This window comes from Labeo rohita, chromosome 6 (assembly GCF_022985175.1).
Source record: "Labeo rohita strain BAU-BD-2019 chromosome 6, IGBB_LRoh.1.0, whole genome shotgun sequence".
Lineage (NCBI taxonomy): Eukaryota > Metazoa > Chordata > Actinopteri > Cypriniformes > Cyprinidae > Labeo > Labeo rohita.
In genome coordinates, this window is record NC_066874.1 from 2,504,624 (window position 1) to 2,527,739 (window position 23,116).

Consider the following 23,116-nt stretch of genomic DNA (forward strand, 5'->3'; position numbering starts at 1 on the left):
TTTCATAATATTTAACATAACCTCACTATTATCTATGTACTAGGGAGTTGTCATTTTGGTTATTTAACTTTTTAATTTTTTGTAAAAATGAAAAGTTAGTTTAAATTATGAGTCAAGAAATAGAAAAACTTAAATAATTAAAAATTATAGTTGCATTGTCAGTGCATTGAACCATAAAATATTTCAAGCATAGTGTGTACAACACATTGTTCAAAAGTTTGGTGCTGATATGGTTTTTTTTTAAAGAAATTAATACTTTTATTCAGCAATGATGCATCAAAAATTGATCTAAAGAAACAGTAAAGACATTTAAACAATTTTAAATAAATGCAGTTTTTTTTAAACTTTCAAAATTTATCAAAGAAACCTATGATTTAAAAAAAAATTGTATTGCTTGATAATTGCTAATCAGAAAAGTTTCTTGAGCAGCAAATCAGCATATTAGAAAAAATTATTTCTGAAGGATCATGTGACACTGAAGACTGGAGTAATGATGCTAAAAATTCAGCTTACATTTTAACATATTCCAGCAGAAAAGAGTCATTTTAAATTGTAGTCAAAATTCACAGAATCACAGTTTTTACTTTATTTTTATTTCAAAATTAAATGAAAAGCCTTTAAAAACCTTATTAAACCCAAACTTTTGAAAGCTATACTGTAGATATTTGCTTACTGCATATGATTTCTGCACAATGTAATGTCCATATCATGTGTTGCATCTAAGAATTGTGTATTTTGAATTGTCTATCATGATTTGTATGCATTGGGTTCGAGGGGACACAGTGTTGGAAAACAGATGTCTTGACAATGTTTTTGTTGGCAGGTGTCCAACTGGTTCGGAAACAAACGGATCCGATATAAGAAGAACATCGGAAAATTCCAGGAAGAAGCCAACATGTACGCGGCCAGAACGGCTGTGAACGCGGCGAGCGTGTCGGCACATGGCAGCCAGGCCAACTCCCCGTCCACTCCAAACTCAGCAGGTGAGATGATATAAACTCTACACTCATTCCCATGATGCCTGATGAAGAGCAGGACTTCATATAGCGATTCAGCTGTAGATCTGATGCCTTTGATGTGGAATCACACTGTGGGAAATGTCTTTCATTAGTGTATGAGAAGACTTTACTGTATGTGGAGCTGTAGCACACTTGAATCAGAACTATTTAAAAGTTTTCACTTAAATCGGGATGAGGGCTCTGTGGGTCACAGCATGTCCTGCTCCTGTCTCATTAGTTGTCTTTGTGTAACTCAGAGGACTTGTCTAGTTAAAACACACCTCTTTGTTCTTCGACAAAGCCATGAGAACATATTTCTGAACAAATGAAAACAAGACTATGAGGGAGAGACAGTATGTTATACTGATGGGCGTTGATCCTTCAGCTGACAAAATATTAAAAACACTACAGTTCAAAACTATGGGGTCAGTAAGTTTTAAAGTTTTTGAAAAAAGTCTCTTCTGCTCACCAAGGTTGCATTATTTTGATCAAAAATACAATAAAAACAGTAAAACTGTGAAATATTATTAATTTAAAATAGCTGTTTTCTATGTGAAAATATCGTAAAATGCAATTTGTTGCTGTGATCAAAGCTGAATTTTCAGCATCACAATTCATCTTCAGTGTCACATGATAAAAAATATACACAGTTCCCATGATCAAGTTTAGAAATATTTAATAAAAAAAGAAAATATTTATGTTCAGAATTGTATTATATTTTTTATATATGATTTTATTTATTTTTTTTAGATTTTTAAATTCTAATAACTGCTGTTTTTTTAACATTCTATTCATTTAAGGTTCCCCCCAAAAAAACCTAATAAATGTTTTACAGTTTCCACAAAAATATTAAGCTCCAAGACTGATAATCAGAAAAGTTTCTTGAGCAGCAAATCAGCATATTAGAATGATTTCTGACGGATCATGTGACACTGAAGACTGAAGTAATGATGCTGAAATTTCAGCTTTGGTCACAGAAATAAATTGCATTTTACAATATATTCACATAGAAAAGAGTTATTCTAAATTGTCATAATATTTTTGTGACATTAAAATGCTTTACAATAAAAACAGGAAAATTGTGAAATATTATTAATATTTAAAATAGCTGTTTTCTGTGTGAAAATATTGTAAATTGTCATTTATTTCTGTGATCAAAGCTGACTTTTCAGCATCATAACTACAGTCTTCAGAGTCACATGATCTTCAGAAATCGTTCTAATATGCTGATTTGCTTCTCAAGAAACATTCCTGATTATTATCAATGGTGAAAACAGTTGTGCTGCCCAATATTTTTGTGGAAACTGTGATACATTTTATTTTTCAGGATTCTTTGTTGAATAGAAAGTTCAAAAGAACAGGATTTATTGAAAATAGAATGTTTTGTAACATTATAAATGTCTTTATTGTCACTTTTTAATATTTTTTTTAATTAATTTAATAATTTTAATAATTGAATTTTAATAATAATTTTAAATAAAACTATGAATTTCTTAAAATAAATAAACAAATAAATCTTACTGACCCCAAAGTTCTGAACAGTAGTTCAAACTTTTCAAAAACAAAATTGTAGATTATGAAAGTCTCACAAAGATGTTTTTGTTTTCATCAACTTTAAAATGGCATTTGCTCTCACTGGGTGTGTTGTTTTTGGATTCAAAATGCCATTTAGCTGAAAAAGAAAGTCAGTTATTATTATAAATTCAAACCAAACATGCACATATCTGAGTTTTTATCTGTTTGCGTCAACTTTCTCTTGCTTTTAGCTGAATCTCTCCCGCTTAGCGTCGATTCTTGATCTTTGTCTTCTTTATGGGCTGCTGGATCTTATGCTTTGAAAAGCTTTATCTAACTATAACTCTGCATTTCTGCTCCCTTGAATTCTTCAAACTCATTCCTCTGGCTTGTTCTGTCTCTCTCTGTCATGTTTGTGCACCTCTCAGGTTCTGCTGGCTCTTTTAACATGTCAAACTCTGGCGATTTGTTTATGAGTGTTCAGTCTCTGAACGGGGACTCGTACCAGGGCTCTCAGGTGGGAGCCAATGTGCAGTCACAGGTACAGTGCCAATAAATCACTACAGAAACCTCACAGAACCAGCACGCACACTGCTGTTTATGTTGTGGCAGTGTAGCAACATGATAAACATTGTGTGTGTTTAAATACAAGTTTTCTTCATTAGGATTCTGTTTCTAAAGCTTGTGAACTGCCTCTTTGTTTACTGCCTACATAGAAAGCTGACTGAATTTGATTCTGATTTGAAAATCTGTACGTAGACGATGTATCGGATGATATTTGGGAATTTTTTTTTTAATTACTGGCTTAGGCCAAAACGTTTGTCTGTTTGGTTGACGTGTCAGAAGCAAGAAATCAAAAAGTTGTCATTTAAATAAAAATGTTTTTAATATGTTTTTTAAGTTGTTCAAGGACAACTTTTTGTTATATGAATATATAAATATGTTAAATAAATATACATTTAATTTCTGCTGTTATGCATCCCTTGTAAAAAATAAAATGATATACTAAAATGTACTACAAGTACATTTACATATTACGTACTTAATAAAAATACCCAGCAATGGTACTTTTAGTATACTTAACTGGTATATTTAAAGTCTGCTAAACTGCTAAACTAATTTTGTACTTAATGCTCTTTAATTGTGCTGAAGTCCAACTAAAGATTTACTTAAGTATATTTGATTGAGCTAAAGTGGAACTATTGCAAGTATACTTTAATACAGTTTAAATATTTTGCATTTAAAGACTGATATTATTTAAAGAACATACAATCCTCATCAATAGTGACATTAAAACATAATGTAACATAATTTTAGGCTTAATGTTAAGAAATGTGCATTGTGCACTAGTACTCCAAATAAAGTTTAATTGCAATTTTTATATCAGTAAGTCTCCAGTGATATCTCAGTAAATATGTTAATAGACTTGAACTATACTTAGTATAAAATAAATGCATTTTAAATCTATTACTTTTTACTAGGGATGTGCTTTTTTACATTAAATAGTGTGATATCATACATATCGCCTTTATATTAAAAAACAATATCAGTCAGCTATTATTGGCTTTAATTCATTCGTTCATAAATTATACCTAAACTTTTCTTTGCATACTTTTGAGTACTGAAATACTCACTGCTGTTCAGAAGTCTGAGGTCAGTGGATTTTATTTTATTTTTGAAAGACATTAGTACTTCTATTCAGTGAGGATGCATTAAATTGATCAAAAGTGACATTTACAATGTTACAAACAGTGTTGGGGAAAGTTACTTTTTAAAAGTAATGCATTACAATTTTACGTTACTCCCTGAAAAAGTAACTAATTACGTTACTTAGTTACTTTTTATGGAAAGTAATGCATTACTTTTTTTTAAATCTGGGCAGGACTTGCTTCTTTGTTTTTAATATAAAACAATTCTAATGTAAAAGCCCTTTTACACCAAAAATACATCTAAAATAATTTTTGCTTATTAGTATGGTTGAATTGCATCATCGAAGGTCAGCAGCAAAGACACTGGTTAATAAAATGGTGTTAAATACATAAAGTATGTTTGTTTTTACATATTTTAATTATTGCAGGATTGCGTCATATTCTGAGTTTGCATTTCACTTTTTTTATTCATTTTGAGGAATACTCAATCTGTTTTTTGTAAGTGAGATGAATTAATGTATGTTCACATTTAGTCTAGAATACAGTAACATCATGTTTACTCCCAGTTTCCCAACAGGAGACTTGTCAATCAATAAATGGGGAAAAAAGTAACAGGCGTTACTTATTTGAAAAAGTGACTCAGATATTTTCTTAGAAATTCAAAAGTAACTTTACCAGTTACTTGAATAAAGTATTATTATTACGTAACTCGCGTTACTAGTAATTCGTTACCCCCAACACTGGTTACAAAGGATTTCTATTTCAAATAAATGCTGTTCTTTTGAGCTTTCTGTTCATTAAAGAATCCTGAAAAGTAAAATGTATTACAGTTTCCACAAAAATATGAAGCAGCACATCTGTTTTCAACAGCAAATCAGCATATTAGAATGATTTCTGAAGGATTATGTGACAGTGAAGGTTGGAGTAATGATGCTGAAAATTCACATTTGATCACAGGAATAAATTACATTTTAACATGTATTTACACAGAAAGCAGTTATTTTAAATTGCAATAATAGTTCACAATTTTACAGATTTTACTGTATTTTTGATCAAATGAATGCAGCCTTGGTGAACAAATCGTACTGGCCACAAACCTTTGAACAGTGGTGCATGTATATTTTATGTTTTTAAAAATGATTTGGATCATTTTTGTTCTAATGCAGTCTATTAGGCAGCATAATGCCGTCTAGATAGGCAGCTCACTAGGCTTTAGAACAGAGCCATAAAGACTGGCTTTGTAATGTGTTTTATTGTTCGCGTGTCATCGTGTGTTTGTACATCTGTCTTTGTGTCGTCTTTTATTGTTGTTTGCTTTCTTTGACCTCGCTTTCTTCTTTGTGGTGTCGTCTGACTTTGCTTTGTTTGCGACCTTGCGTTCGCTTCTCGCGCGCTCTGACCTTGCCGTGTTGTTTTGCGGTGTTTCAGGTGGATACCCTTCGCCATGTTATCAGCCAGACAGGAGGATACAGTGACGGCCTCGCAGCAAACCAGATGTACAGTCCGCAGGGCATCAATGTAAGGCGAGAAAAAAACACTTCTTTTTTTTTTCCCTCTCCTCTTCCCTCTTGTTTTGCCCTCTACCAATTATTTCAAAGCCATAGGGCTCAGAATGCCACTTAGTGCGACTTGTCTGGGAATCGTGGTCACTTAGTTGATTGCCTGTGTGTCGCGAGCGCCACGGGCGGCGCGCTGCCCAGCGAGACGTGGACACGAGAGCGGCCCCGCGTCTGTCTGAGCCCATCACATCCAATCAGATCGGCCCGGCACCTGCAGCCACGCGCCCCGCTGACGGGAACAGGTGACACCGGCTGCAAATGTATGGCCCCTCGCCGTGCCCCAAAGTCACCTGACCCTGATTATCCCCCCAAGGGCGGCGCGGAAAAACACTCCGCGGACGGTCGCGCTAAAAATAAAGCCGCGCGCCTTTGGTAAAACACTCGTAGGAGGACATCCTGTGTGTTTTCGCTCGCGTTCGGGGAGGGAGGGGCGCTGCTGGCAACTTGGCGCGCCGAGAAAATTCACAGCGACAAGCCGTGTGGTAAAGGGGAAAATCAATACGACAGACACACGGGGAGCGGAGTGTGGACTTGGGACAGCAATCCAAGCACATTGCTCAGATCAGGTTCCTGCCGAGCTAATGGCCTTGACAGCGAGCCGAGAAGAGAACGAGAGAGTGAGAGAGGAGGAGGAGGAGGAGGAGGAGGAGGAGGAGGAGGAAAGGGGGAGGCGGTCAGCGTCTCCGTCCCGCTTCCGTTCTGCCGCGCTCCGCCGGCCGTATGTTAATGAGATCAAACACGTTCGCGGGAAAAGCACGGATGTATGCAAATCCCATCCTGCTTTCTCTGGAGAATTGTGGGCTTGACTTTGACACGCGGAATGACGCTCAATTCACATCAAGTGCTTTCAATACAGTACGGTCAATTACCAAATGTTAATGTTGCACAGTACAAAGCATTCGTATTCAGTAAATCATAATATTTGTTTAAAATCACAAACTACATAATGTACACAGTGCTCATGGTCAAGTTTAAAAATATATATCGTTTTTCTTTTATATTCAACTGATCAAAAGTGACAGTAAAGATTTTTTAATATTACAAAGGTTTTTTTTTTTTTTATTTCAAATAACTGCTGTTTTTTAACATTCTGTTCATTAATGGATCCCAAAAAAACAGTTTCCACAAAAATATTAAGCCCTGATTATAATCAAAAATGTTTCTTGAGCAGCAAATCAGAATATTAGAATGATTTCTGAAGAATCATGTGACATGAAAACGAGTAATGATGCTGAAAATTCAGATTTGATCACAGAAATAAATTACGTTTTAACATGTATTAATATAGAAAACAGTTATTTTAATTTGTAATAATTTTTCAGAATTTTGCTGTATTTTTGATCAAATAAATTAAGCTTTGGAGAGACATGCAAAAACATTTGTAAAAAATCTTACTTTTGAATAATATATATATAATATAATATATAAAATTACATTTTAACATGTATTAACATAGAAAACTGTTATTTTAAATTGTAATAATTTTTCAGAATTTTGCTGTATTTTTTGATGAAATAAATGAAGCTTTGGAGAGACATGCAAAAACATTGTTAAAAAATCTTACTTTTGAATAATATAATGTAATAAATAATATAATATAATATAATATAATATATGTGACCACAAAACTTAAGTAGCACAGGTATATTTGTAGCAATTGCCAAAAATACATTGTGTGGGTCAAAATTATCGATTTTATTTAATGGCAAAAATCATTAAGGCATTAAGTAAAGATCATGTTCCATGAAGACGTTTTGTAAATTTCCTGCTGTAAATATATCAAAACCTAATTTTTGATTAGTAATATGCATCGCTAAGAACTTCATTTGGACAAATTTAAAGGCGATTTTCTCAATATTTTCATTTCAGATTCCAGATATTCAAATAGTTGTATTTCGGCCAAATATTGTCCTATCCTAACATTAATGGAAAGCTTATTTATTCAGATTTCAGATGATGTTTAAATCTCAATTTTAAAAAATTGACCCTTATGACTGCTTTTGTGGTCCAGGGTCACATATGTGTGTGTACGGTGTATATTTATTATGTTTATGAAAATACACACACATATTTGTATATATTTAAAAAATATATATTTGTGTGTATTGTATGTATTTGTATGTAAACACTTGTATATAATTTATATTATATATAAATATAAATATTTTACATATAAATCTAACATTTTTCCTATATATACTTGTATATATATATATACTTGTATGTGTGTGAATTTGTATATACATCATAAATATATGCAAACAAACTTTTATTTTGAATCAGTTAATCACAGCTAATCGTTTTGCAGCTCTAATTATAGTTATTTATTATATATTAATTGTGTGAGTGCAGTATAAAATTATTTAATATTATTTCATCCACATTAATTCTTATCCATTGATATTAATTGTTCAGAAGGTGTGTGTGATTGTGAGTATTGTTCATAGTTCAGTTGTAGATTAATGCACAGGAGTGCATAAATCAGCTAATTTATGATTTTGAATGTGGCTCATCCCTTTAGAGATGAAATATTTAGTGTTTTAATTCATGTACAGCTGTCCTGAAAGTATATGGACAGTTATTAATGTTGGAATGTCACTGCGTTAGATAAGTTCACCTCACAAATGTTTTCCACTAGCATTTCATAACCACAAAGCAGCACAGCTCATTTTGCTTGTACTGCGTGTGTGTCTGTCTTTACAATTAATGACGCTTGCGTTGATATTTTATTATCTAATGCAATGACATTCAAGCATTTTTAATTGTGACTGAAGCATTCAGAAACTTTGGGAGCCGCTTTCCATTTAATTGAGTTTATTAAAATGTCTCACAGACAGCATTAGTGGCACACAAATTACAGAGATGACATCTGATCTGTTGATGGATTTTTCAGCATGCATTCAACAGCAGCATTTAAGACATTTCCTGTGTTCTTTTATTGGGCTTGATTGAAGAACAGAGCAGCGTTTCCAGCCTTTTCTGATGCCGTGAAATGCAGTGTTAATGTCTGAAGAGCTGTCTGTGAGATTAGTGAAGGATTCAGCTGCGTCTCTGTGTTTTTATTCCACGTTTCATTCTCTCAGTGTCCTTCACTGATTCCTGGTTTATTCTCAAGTCTTGATTCTTTTCTCTCAGTATTTTTGTGTCAGTATAAATGACAAGCATCACACACAGAGCTTTTACACACACATTCCTGTTTTTTTGAGGACGTAATCATTTCAGACTGACAGAAGCCTCTGCTGTCAACTGAATTACTGTTAATATTTTAATTGACATACACCAACAAAGAAATAATTCACATCTAATTCTGCATTTAGTGTCCAAAACACACTACGACACACTAAAACAATTATATTGCATCTTAATATTGTGTTAATTTTAATATATATTTAAATGGGGGGAAACAAAAATATTTTAAATTGTAATAATATTTCAAACTGTAATATTTTCAAAGCTGAATTTTCAGCATCATTACTCCAGTCTTCAGCGTCACATGATTCTTCAGAAGTCATTCTCATATGCTGATTTTCTGCTAAAGAAACATAAATGCCTCCTTTCTGAATGACATCATTTTTAAAATACAAAATTAAAATAAAAATACATTTAAAATAAATAAATGTTACATTTAGTCAAATTGTTGCATTTATTCAGCATAGAAAAATAAATATGTATTTTTATGTGGCACATTCCTCTTCTATTGTTTGAATTAAAAATAATCTATGAAATATAAAAAAGTAATGATTTAATTTTTATTCATTTTATAAAGTATTTGACTATGAAATATTGTTTTACAGGCCGTTTTGTATGTGACCCAAAAATAAATAAATAATTAATTTTAAAATGTATTAAAATATAGAAAATAAATAAATAAATAAATTGTAACATTTTTAAAGCAACCATTTTCTATGTCAATATATATTGTAAAATGTAATTTTTTCCTTTGATTTTTTTTTAGCACCATTTCTTCTAATATGTTGATTTGATTCTCAAGACACCTAAAAGTGCCCTTTCTGAATAATGTAATAATTTTTTAAAATAAAATAAAAATAACTTATATTTAAATAAATAATTGTTTTTATATTTTATATTTTGTTTTCAAAAAACTATTTATATAATAATAATAATAATATATTAATATTTTAATTATTATACCTTTAAAAAAATTATTCTTTTTAATAGTTTTAGTTAACTTTAATAACCCTAGTAACACGTTCTGATTTATTTTAATCTCTTCTCTCTTCTATTGTTTGATTTAAAAATAATCAATGAAATATTTCCAGTAAAAAACTAATAATTTGATTCTCAAGAAACTTTTTAAAATGTAAAAAATAAAATAAAAATTAATTATATTTAAATAAATAAATAAATGTTTCTATATTTTATATTTTGTTTTCAAAAAACTAATATATATATATATATATATATATATATATATATATATACACACCTTTTAATTTCTATGGATTAAACAAATTATTTAGTTTTAGTTAACTTTAATAACTCTGGTAACACATCCTAATTTTTTTAATATGCAAAATGTTATAAATATGCCTGATCATCGGGTTATTTTGACCTATAGGAGTTCATGTACAGTAGCACATAACTCTTCTATTGTTTGAATTAAAAATAATCAGTTAAATATTTCCAATAATATATTTTTTTAAATGACTGATTCTGCAAACTGAGATAAATGGATTTAATGATAACATTTTGATTTACAGGCCATTTTTCTCTGATATTGCAATGTAATCAATGTTTTTTTCTGTGACCCAAAATCGCTCTCTCACGGCTCTCTGTTGTTTCTCCGTCAGGCGAACGGTGGCTGGCAGGACCCGACCACCCCGTCCTCCGTCACCTCCCCCACAGAAGGACCCGGAAGCGTTCACTCCGACACCTCCAACTGATCATCACACACAACGGACTGTCTCCATCCCCGCACCACACGCTCCTCTGGCCGGTGTGAACACAAGAGCGCATCATCAAACGTCTTCATGCTACCTCTCTCCGAACATCCACACGTCGCCTCCAACAAGACAACAGGACGTTTAGACTAGACACACGACTCTACACTGTACGTCAACCCGTCACAGCAAACATCACGTTATGTTTGAAACATTTTTGCAATTTTACCATAGTGCCAAAGTACTTTTATACATCACTTTAGGAAGTCGTTTTACATCATAATAGACTTGTTATGCTTGAAAAAGCAGTTTGCACTGCACCTGAGCTGATTTCTGTTCCACTAATAACCTTTGGTTTATGTGCATAAGGGAAAATCGTCATTTCCCTGCTTTGGTGAGAAATAAATACAATGCAGTTTAGATATAAATATCAAAATTCATTTCTAAAGGTTATTAGCACAACAGTATCATTTTGCATTTTAAACAAGATTCACATCATGCATCAGTTTATTCATGCAACCTTGATGAATTTTCGTCTGATATTCATGTACAGACACACAAATCCCTTTATATACCATCATCATCATCATCATCATCATCATCATCGCTGAAGGATCTTCATCAGCGCACATGAGATGCAATAAAAGGCAATCAGAAGAGAACCAATCCCAAATGTGAAATCGCTTTCTTTTCCGGTTTCGTTCCACGTCAGCCTTCTCTACAGTGACCTTGATACCAAAAACCACAGGCGTGTCCGTTCTTACGTTCACATCACATCCCTCATGTTGTAAATTGTGTAAAATCTGGGGCGCTGCGACGCCTTTCTCGCGAACGTCCCGGCGCGTTATACCTGAAACCAAAAATCCAGTGGTGTTTCTTGAGAAGAAAGGAAAAGCTCACGATGGCACACAAATGCAGAAAAATCGTTTGGATATATTTTTGATGCCCTCCTGTTGTGAATAGCCGATTCTCACTCTGATTTCATATACGGGCGGCCATATATTTTATTTCTCGCAAGCATAATGTGAATGCGCGCTAGCTTCTATATGTAGATGTGCACCTTTACTCTTCTTTTGCTCTTTTTATAACACTCGCGTCAAATCCGCGTCGAAAACGAGAAAGCGGCGTGATGAGCGCAGGGGTTTCTGCTCCCGAAAACGTCGGGGCCGCAGTTGCCGCAGTTCGTTGAGAACGAGACCACGTAGAGCCCTAGATAGCGTCGGGTCATAGTCTTTCTTTGGTTTGCCGTCTCACCGCCGGAGCAGATCCCACCTCGCTCACGCCGTTCGTATCACTGCCTGCCCAGCAGCACCGTATTCAGAAAAGCCTCATGTAATGACGCTTTTAGTTTTTGCATATAAAGCGGTTTGTAAAACATCAAATGTTTACTTTGTTGCATGTCTTTTGTTCTTTAAACTCCTGCAGTGTTTTTGAATGTTTCTTCTTTTTTATATCAAGCGCAGAGACGTTCTCTTGTCAAGTTTTAACTTTTAAGATCTCTGCATATGTATAAAAGGAATAAAATGGAACAGCAAACTATTGTCTTTTTGATTCCAACTCGTTTTTGTGAAGAAAAACTAACAAGGTGTAGGTTTTTTTGGTCTCTTAATTTGTACTGGTAATGCATATTCCAAATAAATAGTTTCTTTTGTTGCAATATGTTGTGCTCTCTGGTGTCTGGTTTTATTTGGACATTTATATTCGATTAGTCTTATATTAGTAGGAACAAGATACTAGAATAGTTTTTACTAATATTTTTACATTTCTGATTTTCTTTTTATTTGAACGTTTTAGTATTTTTGTTGTGTTTATTTCATTTTTTTATTCATTTTATGGATTCATTTATTTATCTGTATATGTTTTGTTTTTTTTCATTTCTGTTTTCTATATGTTTTTTTTTTTTTAGTTTGTTGTTTTTAATATTTCCGGATTGCAGTGGAGTGGAAGAGTTCTGGAAGGAGCAATTAATTGGAAGAACTGTAGATTTTAACCAGTTTATTGAATAATCTGAGACTCTTGAGAAAGAGTTTATTAATGTAATTACCTCAGAGAGAATGGTTTGTGAATGCTGAAGAAAAAGTAACACATCATCTGCGTAAAGACTGACTTTATGTTCTACATTCTTGCATTTAATGCCTTTAATCACTGTAGCCTGTCTAATTGCTGCTGCTAGTGGTTCAATAAAAATTGCAAACAGTGAAGGGGAGAGGGGGCATCCCTGCCTGGTGCCCCTCTTAAGACAGAAGCTGGAGGATGTTTGGTCATTTGTCCTAACACATGCTGTTGGAGAGTTATATAATATTTTTAACCAGTTTATGAAAGAATTTCCAAAACCAAATTTGTGTAGAACTGCAAATAGAAAATTCCAGTTAACCCTATCAAAAGCTTTTTCTGCATCTAGAGACAATATTGTAGTTTGAAGGTTTTTATTGCATGAATAATCCATCAAGTTAAGTAACCTACGTGTATTTGTTGAGGAGTGCCTCCCTTTTATGAAACCAGTTTGGTCGGGATGAATTATGAGAGGAGTTATCTTCTCTATTCTTTTTGAGAGAGCTTTGCAGATTATTTTAATGTCCACATTAATAAGGGATATTGGACGATAGCTGGTAGGCAATACAGGGTCTTTGCCTGGTTTTAGCAATAGACTAATGTTGGCAGAATTCATATTTGGTGGAAGTCTACCATTTTCCTTGGTTTCCTGCAACATTCTGTAGAATGTTGGTGCCAAAATTGGCCAGAATTCTTTATAGAATTCTGCTGGAAAGCCATCTGGACCTGGAGCTTTTTTATTGGGCATACTGTTCAGGGCTTCCTGAAGTTCATCTGATGTCAGTGGAGAGTCCAATGCCATCGCTTGATTGTCTGGTAGTTTCGGAAGAGTTATATTATCAAGAAACTGGTTAATTTCGTCTTTAGACGGGTTTATCTGTGGCGAATATAAAGATTTGTAAAAGTCCCTGAAAATATTGTTTATTCTTTCAGGGTCATATACTGTGTCCCCAGTTAAGTCTTTAACAGCACATATAGTTGTTTTTTCTTTATTTATTTTTAACTGGTTAGCTAGGAATTGACCTGATTTGTTACCATATTCAAATTTGTGCCAGCGAAGTCTTTGTGCTAAGAATTGAGTTTTTTTATTAATAATTTCATTTAATTCTAGTTTTGCTTGACGTATTTTGTTCAGCAATTCCTGTTCCTGGAAGGATACGTAGGCTTCTTCTAGGGATTTGATGGTTTCTTCTAGTTCCTGAATACATTTATTTTCTCTTTTCTTTTTATGTGATGAGAATGAGATTATTCTACCTCTCATCACAGCTTTGCCTGCTTCCCAGAGAACAGATGCTGATGTTCCAGGCAGGTCATTATAGTCTAAATATAAAGCCCATTCTTTCTTGAAATATTTAATAAAATCTTCATCTTTAAGCAATGATGTATTGAATCTCCAGTTTTTACTTGGTGGAGTGGCCTTCTTATTCACTAGAGTTAAAGATATAGGAGCATGATCGCTGACAGCAATAGGGTGTATCTCTGTGTCTGAAATGTCACTCAGCAGTGAGCTGCTGACTAGAAAATAATCCAGACGAGAGTAAGAATGATGGACATGTGAGAAGAAAGTATATTCCCTACTGTTGGGGTGAAAAGAACGCCATGCATCGCAAAGTCCATAGTCGCTCATGTACTGTTTGACTATATTTGTGGATTCCCAATTGCGCTGAGTTCCAGCTGTACTGAGCCTGTCCATTTCTTTATTTAGTCCAAAGTTGAGGTCTCCCCCAAGAACAAGTGCGCAATCTAGGTGTTCAGAGAGTGCAGTAAATAAAACGTGAAAGAAAGAGGGGTCATCAACATTTGGACCATATACACTGACAATACATAACTTTTCGTTAAATATAGATAATTTTAAGATTAAAAATCTACCTTCTGGATCTATAACTGTGTTAAGTACTGTGAAATTAACATTTTTATGTATTAAAATTGCTACCCCCCTTTGCCTAGAGTTATAGCAGGCTGAGAACACATTAGGAAACTCAGTTGTTTTAAGTTCATCTGTGGCTGTGGCAGGTCTATGAGTCTCTTGTAATAAAACAACGTCTGCCTGTAGTTTTTTAAGCTGGCTAAATATTTTTAACCTCTTCTCTCTGGAGCCAGCTCCATTCACATTCCATGTGACAAACCTTAGTGCACCCATAGATGTGTGTGTGTAGCTAATGCTGCACGCTGCGTGTGATGCTCAATTGAATGAGATATGTGCGGGCGTGTACGCGCTTGTGTGCGAGTATGTCTTCCATGTCTGTGTGCGCTGTAAGGTCGGAGTGATTAGAACGCTGAGTGTATATGTACATGGTCGTGCCGCGCAGATGTGTAAAGGTATAGGGTGTTGTGTGTGTGTGTGAGTAGGAAAGCAGGTGACCGGTGCTGTGAGAGGAGTTAGAAGTAAGAAAGACATACAAAGAAGCAAACAGGGAGGGATGCAAGTAAAAACTTGACAGAAACGAAAACATTGTAACAACATTTAAACGCTGCGGAGACAGACGGTATCGTGTTTGTTATGGTATAGTTTGTTGTTTTAATACAACGTATGTGACCCTTGACAACAAAACCAGTCATAAGGGTCAATTTTTTTTTTTTATTTATATTTATATTTAAAAGCTGAATAAATAAGCATTACGTTGATGTATGGTTTGTCAGGACAATATTTGGCCAAAATACAACTATTTGAAAATGTGGAATCTGAGGATGCAAAAAAATCAAAATATTGAGAAAATCGCCTTTAAAGTTCAAATGCATATTACTTATCAAAAATTAAGTTTTTATACATTTACGGTAGGAAATGTACAAAATATCTTCATGGAACATGATCTTTACTTAATATCCTAATGATTTTTGGCATAAAAGAAAAATCGATCATTTTGACCCATACAGTGTATTTTTGGCTATTGTTGTAAATATAACCAAGCTACTTAAGACTGGTTTTGTGCTCCAGGGTCACAAATTTTAGTGTTTTTCAGTCATTTTATTTTAAGAATACAATTTTTTCATGGTTTTAGTTAACTATAATAACCCATGGCCTGCTTTATTTTAAAATGTAATATTTTAGATCATTGGTTTATTTTGACCTAAGAGAGTTTATATTACGTCATTCTTCTTTTGTTTGAATTAGACGTAATCTTTTAAATATTTCCAATAATAACGTATAATAATACCCATCCAGTCACTGATCTATCACTCATCCCTATTATGTTTTGTAACAAACAGTTAAATGAAAAGAAATGGTGTTTATCTCCTTCTCTCGGATGAAACTGGATGATTTTTATGCTGATACACAGCATTTTTTTTTTTTTTTTTTTTCTCAGAGGTTGCAAATGTGACCAAAATATTTTTAGTCTGGTCCAAGTTCAAGCAGATGTCGACTGAAAGAAATCACAGCGCGTCAGAGTTTGAAATGCAGCTGAGAAATATTCTACATTTTGATGTGGCTTTCTCACACTGAAGATCATGTGTAAAAACTTGTGGGAAAATGAGAAACAGTGCCATTTGTGTGCTGTAAATGCAACAGAATAATGAACTTAGTGAATACATTTAACTCTGTGTCATTTTTAAATGTTTTTTTTTCCCCATTGATATCGAGTTTGCGTGTCCAATGCATCACCATTGCATGGTGCAAATACAATCTACTTTTGTCTATATTTTGCTGTGTTTTAAATAAGTAGTTTTATTTCAAATGCTTTTTCTGTGAATTTGTTCATGCACATTTTGCTCTAGACTGTAAACACTTGTTTAGGATTGACGACCACTGAAAACTCACACAAATGTGACTCTGGACCACAAAACCAGTCATAAGGGTCAATGTTTTGAAACTGAGATGTATACATCATTTGAAAGCTGAATAAATAAGCTTTTCATTGATGTATGGTTTTGTTAGTATAGTTAGGACAATATTTGGCTGAGATACAACCATTTGAAAATCTAGAATCTGAAGGTGAAAAGAAAATCGCCTTAAAAGTTGTGCAAATGAAGTTCTTAGCAATGCTTAGCAATAAATTGTGATATATTTATGGTAGGAAGTGTACAAAATATCTTAATGGAACATGACCTTTACCTTATATCCTAATTATTTTTGGCAAAAAAGAAAAATCGATAATTTTGACTCATACAATGTATTTTTGGTTATTGCTACAAATATACCCGTGCTACTTAAGTCTGGTTATGTGGTCACATATTTTAGTGTACTAATTTTATGTAAAATGTCATTAATATTTTAGATCATTAGGATATTTATTTGAATCCAAGAGAGTTTATATTACGTCATTTTTCTATTGTTTGAATTGGAAATAATCTTTTAAATATTTCCAATAATAGCATATAATAATACCCATCCAGTCACTGATCTGTCACTCATCCCTATTATGTTCTGTAAGAAACAGTTTAATGAAAACAAATGGTGTTTATCTCCTTCTCTCAGGTGAAACTGGATGATTTTTGTGCTGATACACAGCATTTTTCTTTTTAGAGGTTGCAAATGTGTTTTTAGTTTGTGGTCAAAGTTTAAGCAGATGTCGACTGAAAGAAATCCCAATGTGTCAGACTTCCAGATGCAGCTGAGAAATATTCTACATTTTTTCTGGCTTTCACACATTGAAGATGTCTAAAAACCTGCAGAAAAATGAAAAACAGAATAATGAACTTAGTGAATTATTTTTTTTTTTTCATTGATATCTAATTTGCAAGTCCAATGCATCACTATTTCATGGTGCATTAAAAATCAACTTTTGCCTATATTTTGCTCTTATTGGCTTTTTCTGTGAATTTGTTCATGCACATTTTGCTCCAGACTGTAAACACTTGTTTATGATTGACGACCACTGAAAACTCACACAAATGTGACCGTGGACCACAAAGCCAGTCATGAGGGTCATTTGTTTTTTTAAATTAAGATGTATACATCATCTGAAAGCTTAATAAATAAGCTTTCATAGGTCAAATAGGACAATATTTGACCGAGATACAACTATTTAGAAATCTGAAATCTGAATATTGAGAAAATCTCTTTTAAAGTTCATAGCAATGCATATTACTAATCAAAAATTAAGTTTTGATATATTTATGGTAGGAAATTTACAAAATATCTTCCTGGAACATGATCCTAATATCCTAATGATTTTTGGCATAAAAAAAAAAAAAAAAAAAAAAAAAAAAAACGATAATTTTGACCCGTACAATATGTTTTTGGCCATTGCAACAAATATGCTTGTGCTACCTAAGACTGGTTTTGTGGTCCAGGGTCACAAATGTGCAGACCACTTATCTGAATACTAGTTCAGAAATAACCTTTTCAAATAAAATATTTTTTTTTTAAAAATGGCAGCGTTTTTCAGAGAATGACCCTGGATGCTGTTTTACTCTAGTAACATGACTCCAGTGGGCTCCGTTGGTTAAATGCGCTGTGATATTTCTCCAGCTGCTTCAGTCTATTGTTTCCGGGCTGCACTTCATAAATACACACGCTCTCGGCGGGAAGCGTCTCACTCTATCTGCCGCTTCAGGAGCGTCTCTCTCAAAGGTCAGCAGCCGAGGGACTGATGTCTGGAAAACAAATTAAGGGGGGAAGATGAATGCAAAGCAAACTGCCGCACGTTTATTGATGGCCACCATTTAGAGTATCTCTGTAGTCCATTTTTCATTCGCCACGAGCGGGACCTTGTTTTGAAATTGAATTCAGAGCAGGAACCTTTGAGTGAATCAGACCGCTGGACTGAGCTTCAAAACACCAGCCAAAAGACAACAGCACAAATCACCCAGCAAAACACTTACCCAACGTGGGATAAAAACACATTTCATGTGTCCATTTAGAAAGAAAATGTAAATAAATAAATACATTTAAAATCTGTGCTCCACCTTTTAAGTTTTCAGAGATCTGTCCCATAGTTATTATTGGCCTCCACTTGAAATTTACATATGTGACCCTGGACCATAAAATCAGTCTTAAGCAGCATAGTTATATTTGTAGCAGTAGCCAAAAATATATGAGTCAAAATTATACATTTTTCTTTTATGCCAAGCATTTTTGATTAGTGATATGCATTGCTAAAAACTTCATTTGGACAACTTTAAATGTGATTTTCTCAATATTTTAATTTTTGGCACCCTCAGATTCCAGATTTTCCAAATAGTTGTATCTCAGCCAAATATTGTCCTATCCTAACAAACCATACATCAATGGAAAGCTTATTTATTTAAATGCTTTCAGATAATGTATAAATCTCAGTTTCAAAAACTTGACCCTTTTGACTGGTTATGTGATCCAGGGTCACCTATAATGCATTATAAGAACCTACAAATACATCTTATAATCACACACACATGTTGGGTTTCCATGCTTTGTGGGGACAGTGGTGGACATAATTGTTTTAATACTGTACAAACCGCATATTCTATCGCCCTACACCTAAACCTACCCCTCACAGGAAAAAACTGCATTTTTAGGTTTTCAAAAAACTGTAAAACTGTTTCTGTGTTATTTATAAGCTTGTTTCCTCATGGGGGCCAAAAAATGTCCCCACAAGCACATGGATTTTGGATATTGCCATCTTTGTGGGGACATTTTGTCCTCATAACTTAGGGTTTACCAGGACACACACACACACACACACACACACATTGTTCATTATTCATTAAAATGCATTACTATTCATTATTTAATATATAATATTTTTGAATATAAATAATTATAATATGTTATATTAAAAAATACAAAAAGAGAATGTATTAAAAATTCTCAGTGAATAATGCAAAAATGTTATAGAATTATCTATTATAACATGATATAATTAACTAAAGAATACTATAAAATATATATAAATAAATATATATATATATATGACCCTGGACCACAAAACTGACATTTATACATCATCTGAAAGCTGAATAAATAAGCCATTGATGTGTGGTTTGTTAGGATAGGACAATTTTTGGTCGAGATACAAATATTTGAAAATCTGGAATCTGAGGGTGCAAAAAAATCAAAATACTCAAAAAATCGCCTTTAAAGTTGTTGAAAATTTAGTTCTTAGCAATGCATATTACTAATCAAAAATTAAGTTTTGATATGTTTAAGGTAGGAAATTTACTAAATGTCTTCATGGAACATGATATTTACTTAATATCCTAATGATTTTTGACATAAAAGAAAAATCGATCATTTTGACCCATACAATGTTGGCTAATGCTACTACACTCTGGGTGTATTATAGTTATAATAAATTATACTTACTAATTTAACACATTTAACTCTTTGAAGATATAACCATGAGTATAATGACCATTATATGGATTTTTGAGACTCAAATTACCAGAGAAACACACCTGAAGAAATTGACAATTATTGGGATTCATTAGCCATATAAGTGCATTCACAATAAAATACTGATTTTAATTAAAAAAAAAAAAAAAAAAACACGTGATATACGAAAAAGCAAACAATGTCATAGAATGGTTAAATAAAAAGTGCAAGGACAAAGACAAATTGTAAGCTGGACCATAATGTACACAGACACTATAAAAGAGAGAGAGAGACAGAGAGAGCTCTCAGAAATCACTTTTTATTCAAATAAACAAACATTCCAGAAATGCAATGTATTTTTTCCAAAAGTTTTGAAATGCCATCCCTAAATCCATCTGCTGAAAAATGGAGCATGAGGCAAAAAATAAACAGAATGAGGCTTTTATGATGCGCTTGTCCTGTACAAACAACATGCGCGCTTGTTTGCGCGTTCTGCATAATGCACGTATGATGTAGCGTATCAATGCCAGTACAATGCACACACATCCTCCTCATGTGCGCGCCGCAGGGGCGGATGGGAACATGTCTCAGGTCTACAGGGCAGGAATTAAAGCCGCGCGTCTTTGTTCCCGTGCGGGGATTAAGGAGCAGCGAAGATCTCGCGTGTCCAGAGGGAGGATGAGCCGCGTCTGATCTCCTCTCGTCTGTATCGAGCAAAGAAATTTCAAGTGTTCTGCACGAGGGCTTTATCATATTGACACGCCGGATGAGGGTCGTGAATTGCGCATAGCTGCGGGGATTTCATCTCCATCAAAGCAGGAGCGCAAAGTTCCTCCCTAATGGCTGGTGTTGCATTGTCACAGAGGAGAGAGAGAGAGAGAGAGAATAGAGATCAGGTTAGGTGCCGGTGTTGAATTGCTGCTTAATTCGGGAGGACGTACGTAACAGTGTCCCGTTTGCGCACCCGTGGGGAGATCACATGCGCGTCTGATCACCAACTTTTCCAAAAAAAGAGCCGCGCGTTTTCATGTGGATCAAACCGCGGCACGCGTCGAAAATCGCGGAAACGCTGCCAGTTCTGACGAGATGAACTTTCGCGATGTGGGTGTTGGAAGTTAAACAGCGCTGCTTTTGTGAGAAGCGCCTAAAGCGGCTCGTGTTAATGAATCAGACGTGCGTTTGCGCATCTTTGAAAACAGCGCCTCGAGACAAACAGCAAACTTATCTCTTTGAAACACAAATTCCAAACAAAGCGCGAAAGCGAAGGGCGTGTGGGACGCGTCGCGCTGATGCGGATAAAATCTCAATATCCTTGAAAGCCGATGGCAGATTGTCAGAGTCCTGCTCATCCAGACCTGTGTCTATTCTGTCTTTCTTGTCAAACAATTATCACTGTTTTGAAGGATTAAAAGTACGTTTGGCAGAACAAAAAGCCTCTTTGATTTGCAGTTTTACTCTTTTCTGACGCATTCCGCTGGTTTGTTGGGTCAGGTTAAGTTGGTTTGTTTGATAAGTTATTTAGGTGTGCGTACTCAGGGTTACCCGGGTCGGTGTTTGTTGTTATTTCTGTCTCAGCTCAGTCATGTGGGACTGTTTTTTCTGTGTATAGATCTGGTGAGCTCTACATTTCTTTGTGAACAGATGAGTTTTCAGAAGAGCTCATGTTTGAGACTCAAGGCATTAGGCCGCTGTCACGTTGAGTTCCTCTGTCGAGCAAAACATCATCCTGCCGGCTGAACGCCGGGAAATGCCCTGCAATATGACAGCAAGACACACACTCGAAAATTCATTTTTAAATCATAGATGATAGATTTTTCCAATGACAACAAGAGCAGTAAACTATGGAAGCTTGTTTCCACCACTGAATAAATAATTACTGCAACTCACAATTTTGACTTTCTCTAGCAATTCCAAGTTTGTATCTTGCAATTCTGACTTTTCTCTAAAGTCAGAATTGTGAGATTTCAACTCACAGTTGGAGTTACAAAGTTAGAATTGTCTGATATAAACTTGCAATTGTAAGAAAATGTCCCAATAGTTATCCGCAGACTTTTTTTTCCCTTAGAATTGCCGTAGTGAAATATAAATATACTAAAATGTATTTAAAATACATTTATTTCATGCTAAGTATATTACAATTACATTTACATATTATGTACTTAATAAAATACCCTGCAATTGTACTTTTAGTATACTAAACTGGTATATTTAAAGTCTGCTAAATTGGAACAACAAATTTTGTACTGAATACACTTTAATTGTGCGGAAGTCCAACTAAAGATATACTTAAGTATATTTGATTGTGCTAAAGTGGAACTATTGCAAGTATACCTTAAGTACACTTTAAATATTTTGCATTTAAAGACCTTAATATTTAAAAAGCATACAATCCTCATCAATAGTGACATTAAAACACTATTTTGTGCATTGTGCACAAGTCCAAATAAAGTTTATTTACACCTTTTTTATATATATAATTTTTATATCAGTAAGTCTCAAGCGATATGTCAGTAAATATATGTTAATAGACTTGAACTATACTTAATATAAAATAAATACATTTTAAAGCTATTACTTTTTTACTAGGGTGGACTCACAATTGCAAGTTTATATCTCACACAAGAAGTCAGAATTGAGGGATATAAACTTGCAATTGCAAGAAAAAAATCTAAATTGTGAGTTTATGTCTTGCAATTCTGAGAAAGTTGCAATTTTTTTTTTTTTAATTAAAAGAAATCAGCCTTGAGGACAATCACAACATTACTAACTTTTATCTGAAGCCAAAAATGTAAAGAAAAACCAACAAAATGACAAAGACACAAAACTGCGTACAAAACAGCTTTAGTGAGGAAAAGAACTACAACCCCAGGGTGCACTGTGACGCAGTGGCACATAAAAGCCAGACTAAATTATACCAGCTCTTATTCACCTCCGTCATACTATCAAAGTCACTGCTGTATAAAAGTACAATTACTGTGTAAATGCATTCATGCCACCTCTGAGCAGCATTGTATAGTCTGCCTAAAGATGGCTAAATGGCACCCCTTTTTACAATATGTAATATAAGTCTCAAGTGCCCCCAGAATGTGTCTGAAGTTTCAGCTCAAAATACCCCACAAATCATTTATTATATCATTTTGAAAATGGCTATTTTGAGTGGAAGCAGAAACATGCTGTTTTCATGCATGTCTCTTTAAAGGCAAATTAGCTG

General features: G+C 34.0%; 1 protein-coding gene across 2 annotated transcripts in view; it reads left to right on the forward strand.

Annotated features, from left to right (window-relative positions):
* pbx1b (pre-B-cell leukemia homeobox 1b) overlaps window positions 1-11,288 on the forward strand; it is a 95,239-nt gene extending 83,951 nt beyond the window's left edge. The window contains exons 6-9 of one of the 2 annotated variants that reach the window (XM_051112841.1): window positions 824-983; window positions 2,942-3,054; window positions 5,591-5,680; window positions 10,533-11,288. In XM_051112841.1, the coding sequence (XP_050968798.1) occupies window positions 824-983; window positions 2,942-3,054; window positions 5,591-5,680; window positions 10,533-10,625 (456 nt within the window). In that variant the 3' untranslated portion in view covers window positions 10,626-11,288. The remainder of the gene's footprint in view (window positions 1-823; window positions 984-2,941; window positions 3,055-5,590; window positions 5,681-10,532) is intronic. The other variant, XM_051112842.1, reaches the window with a different exon arrangement.
* Window positions 11,289-23,116: the final 11,828 nt, after the last annotated feature.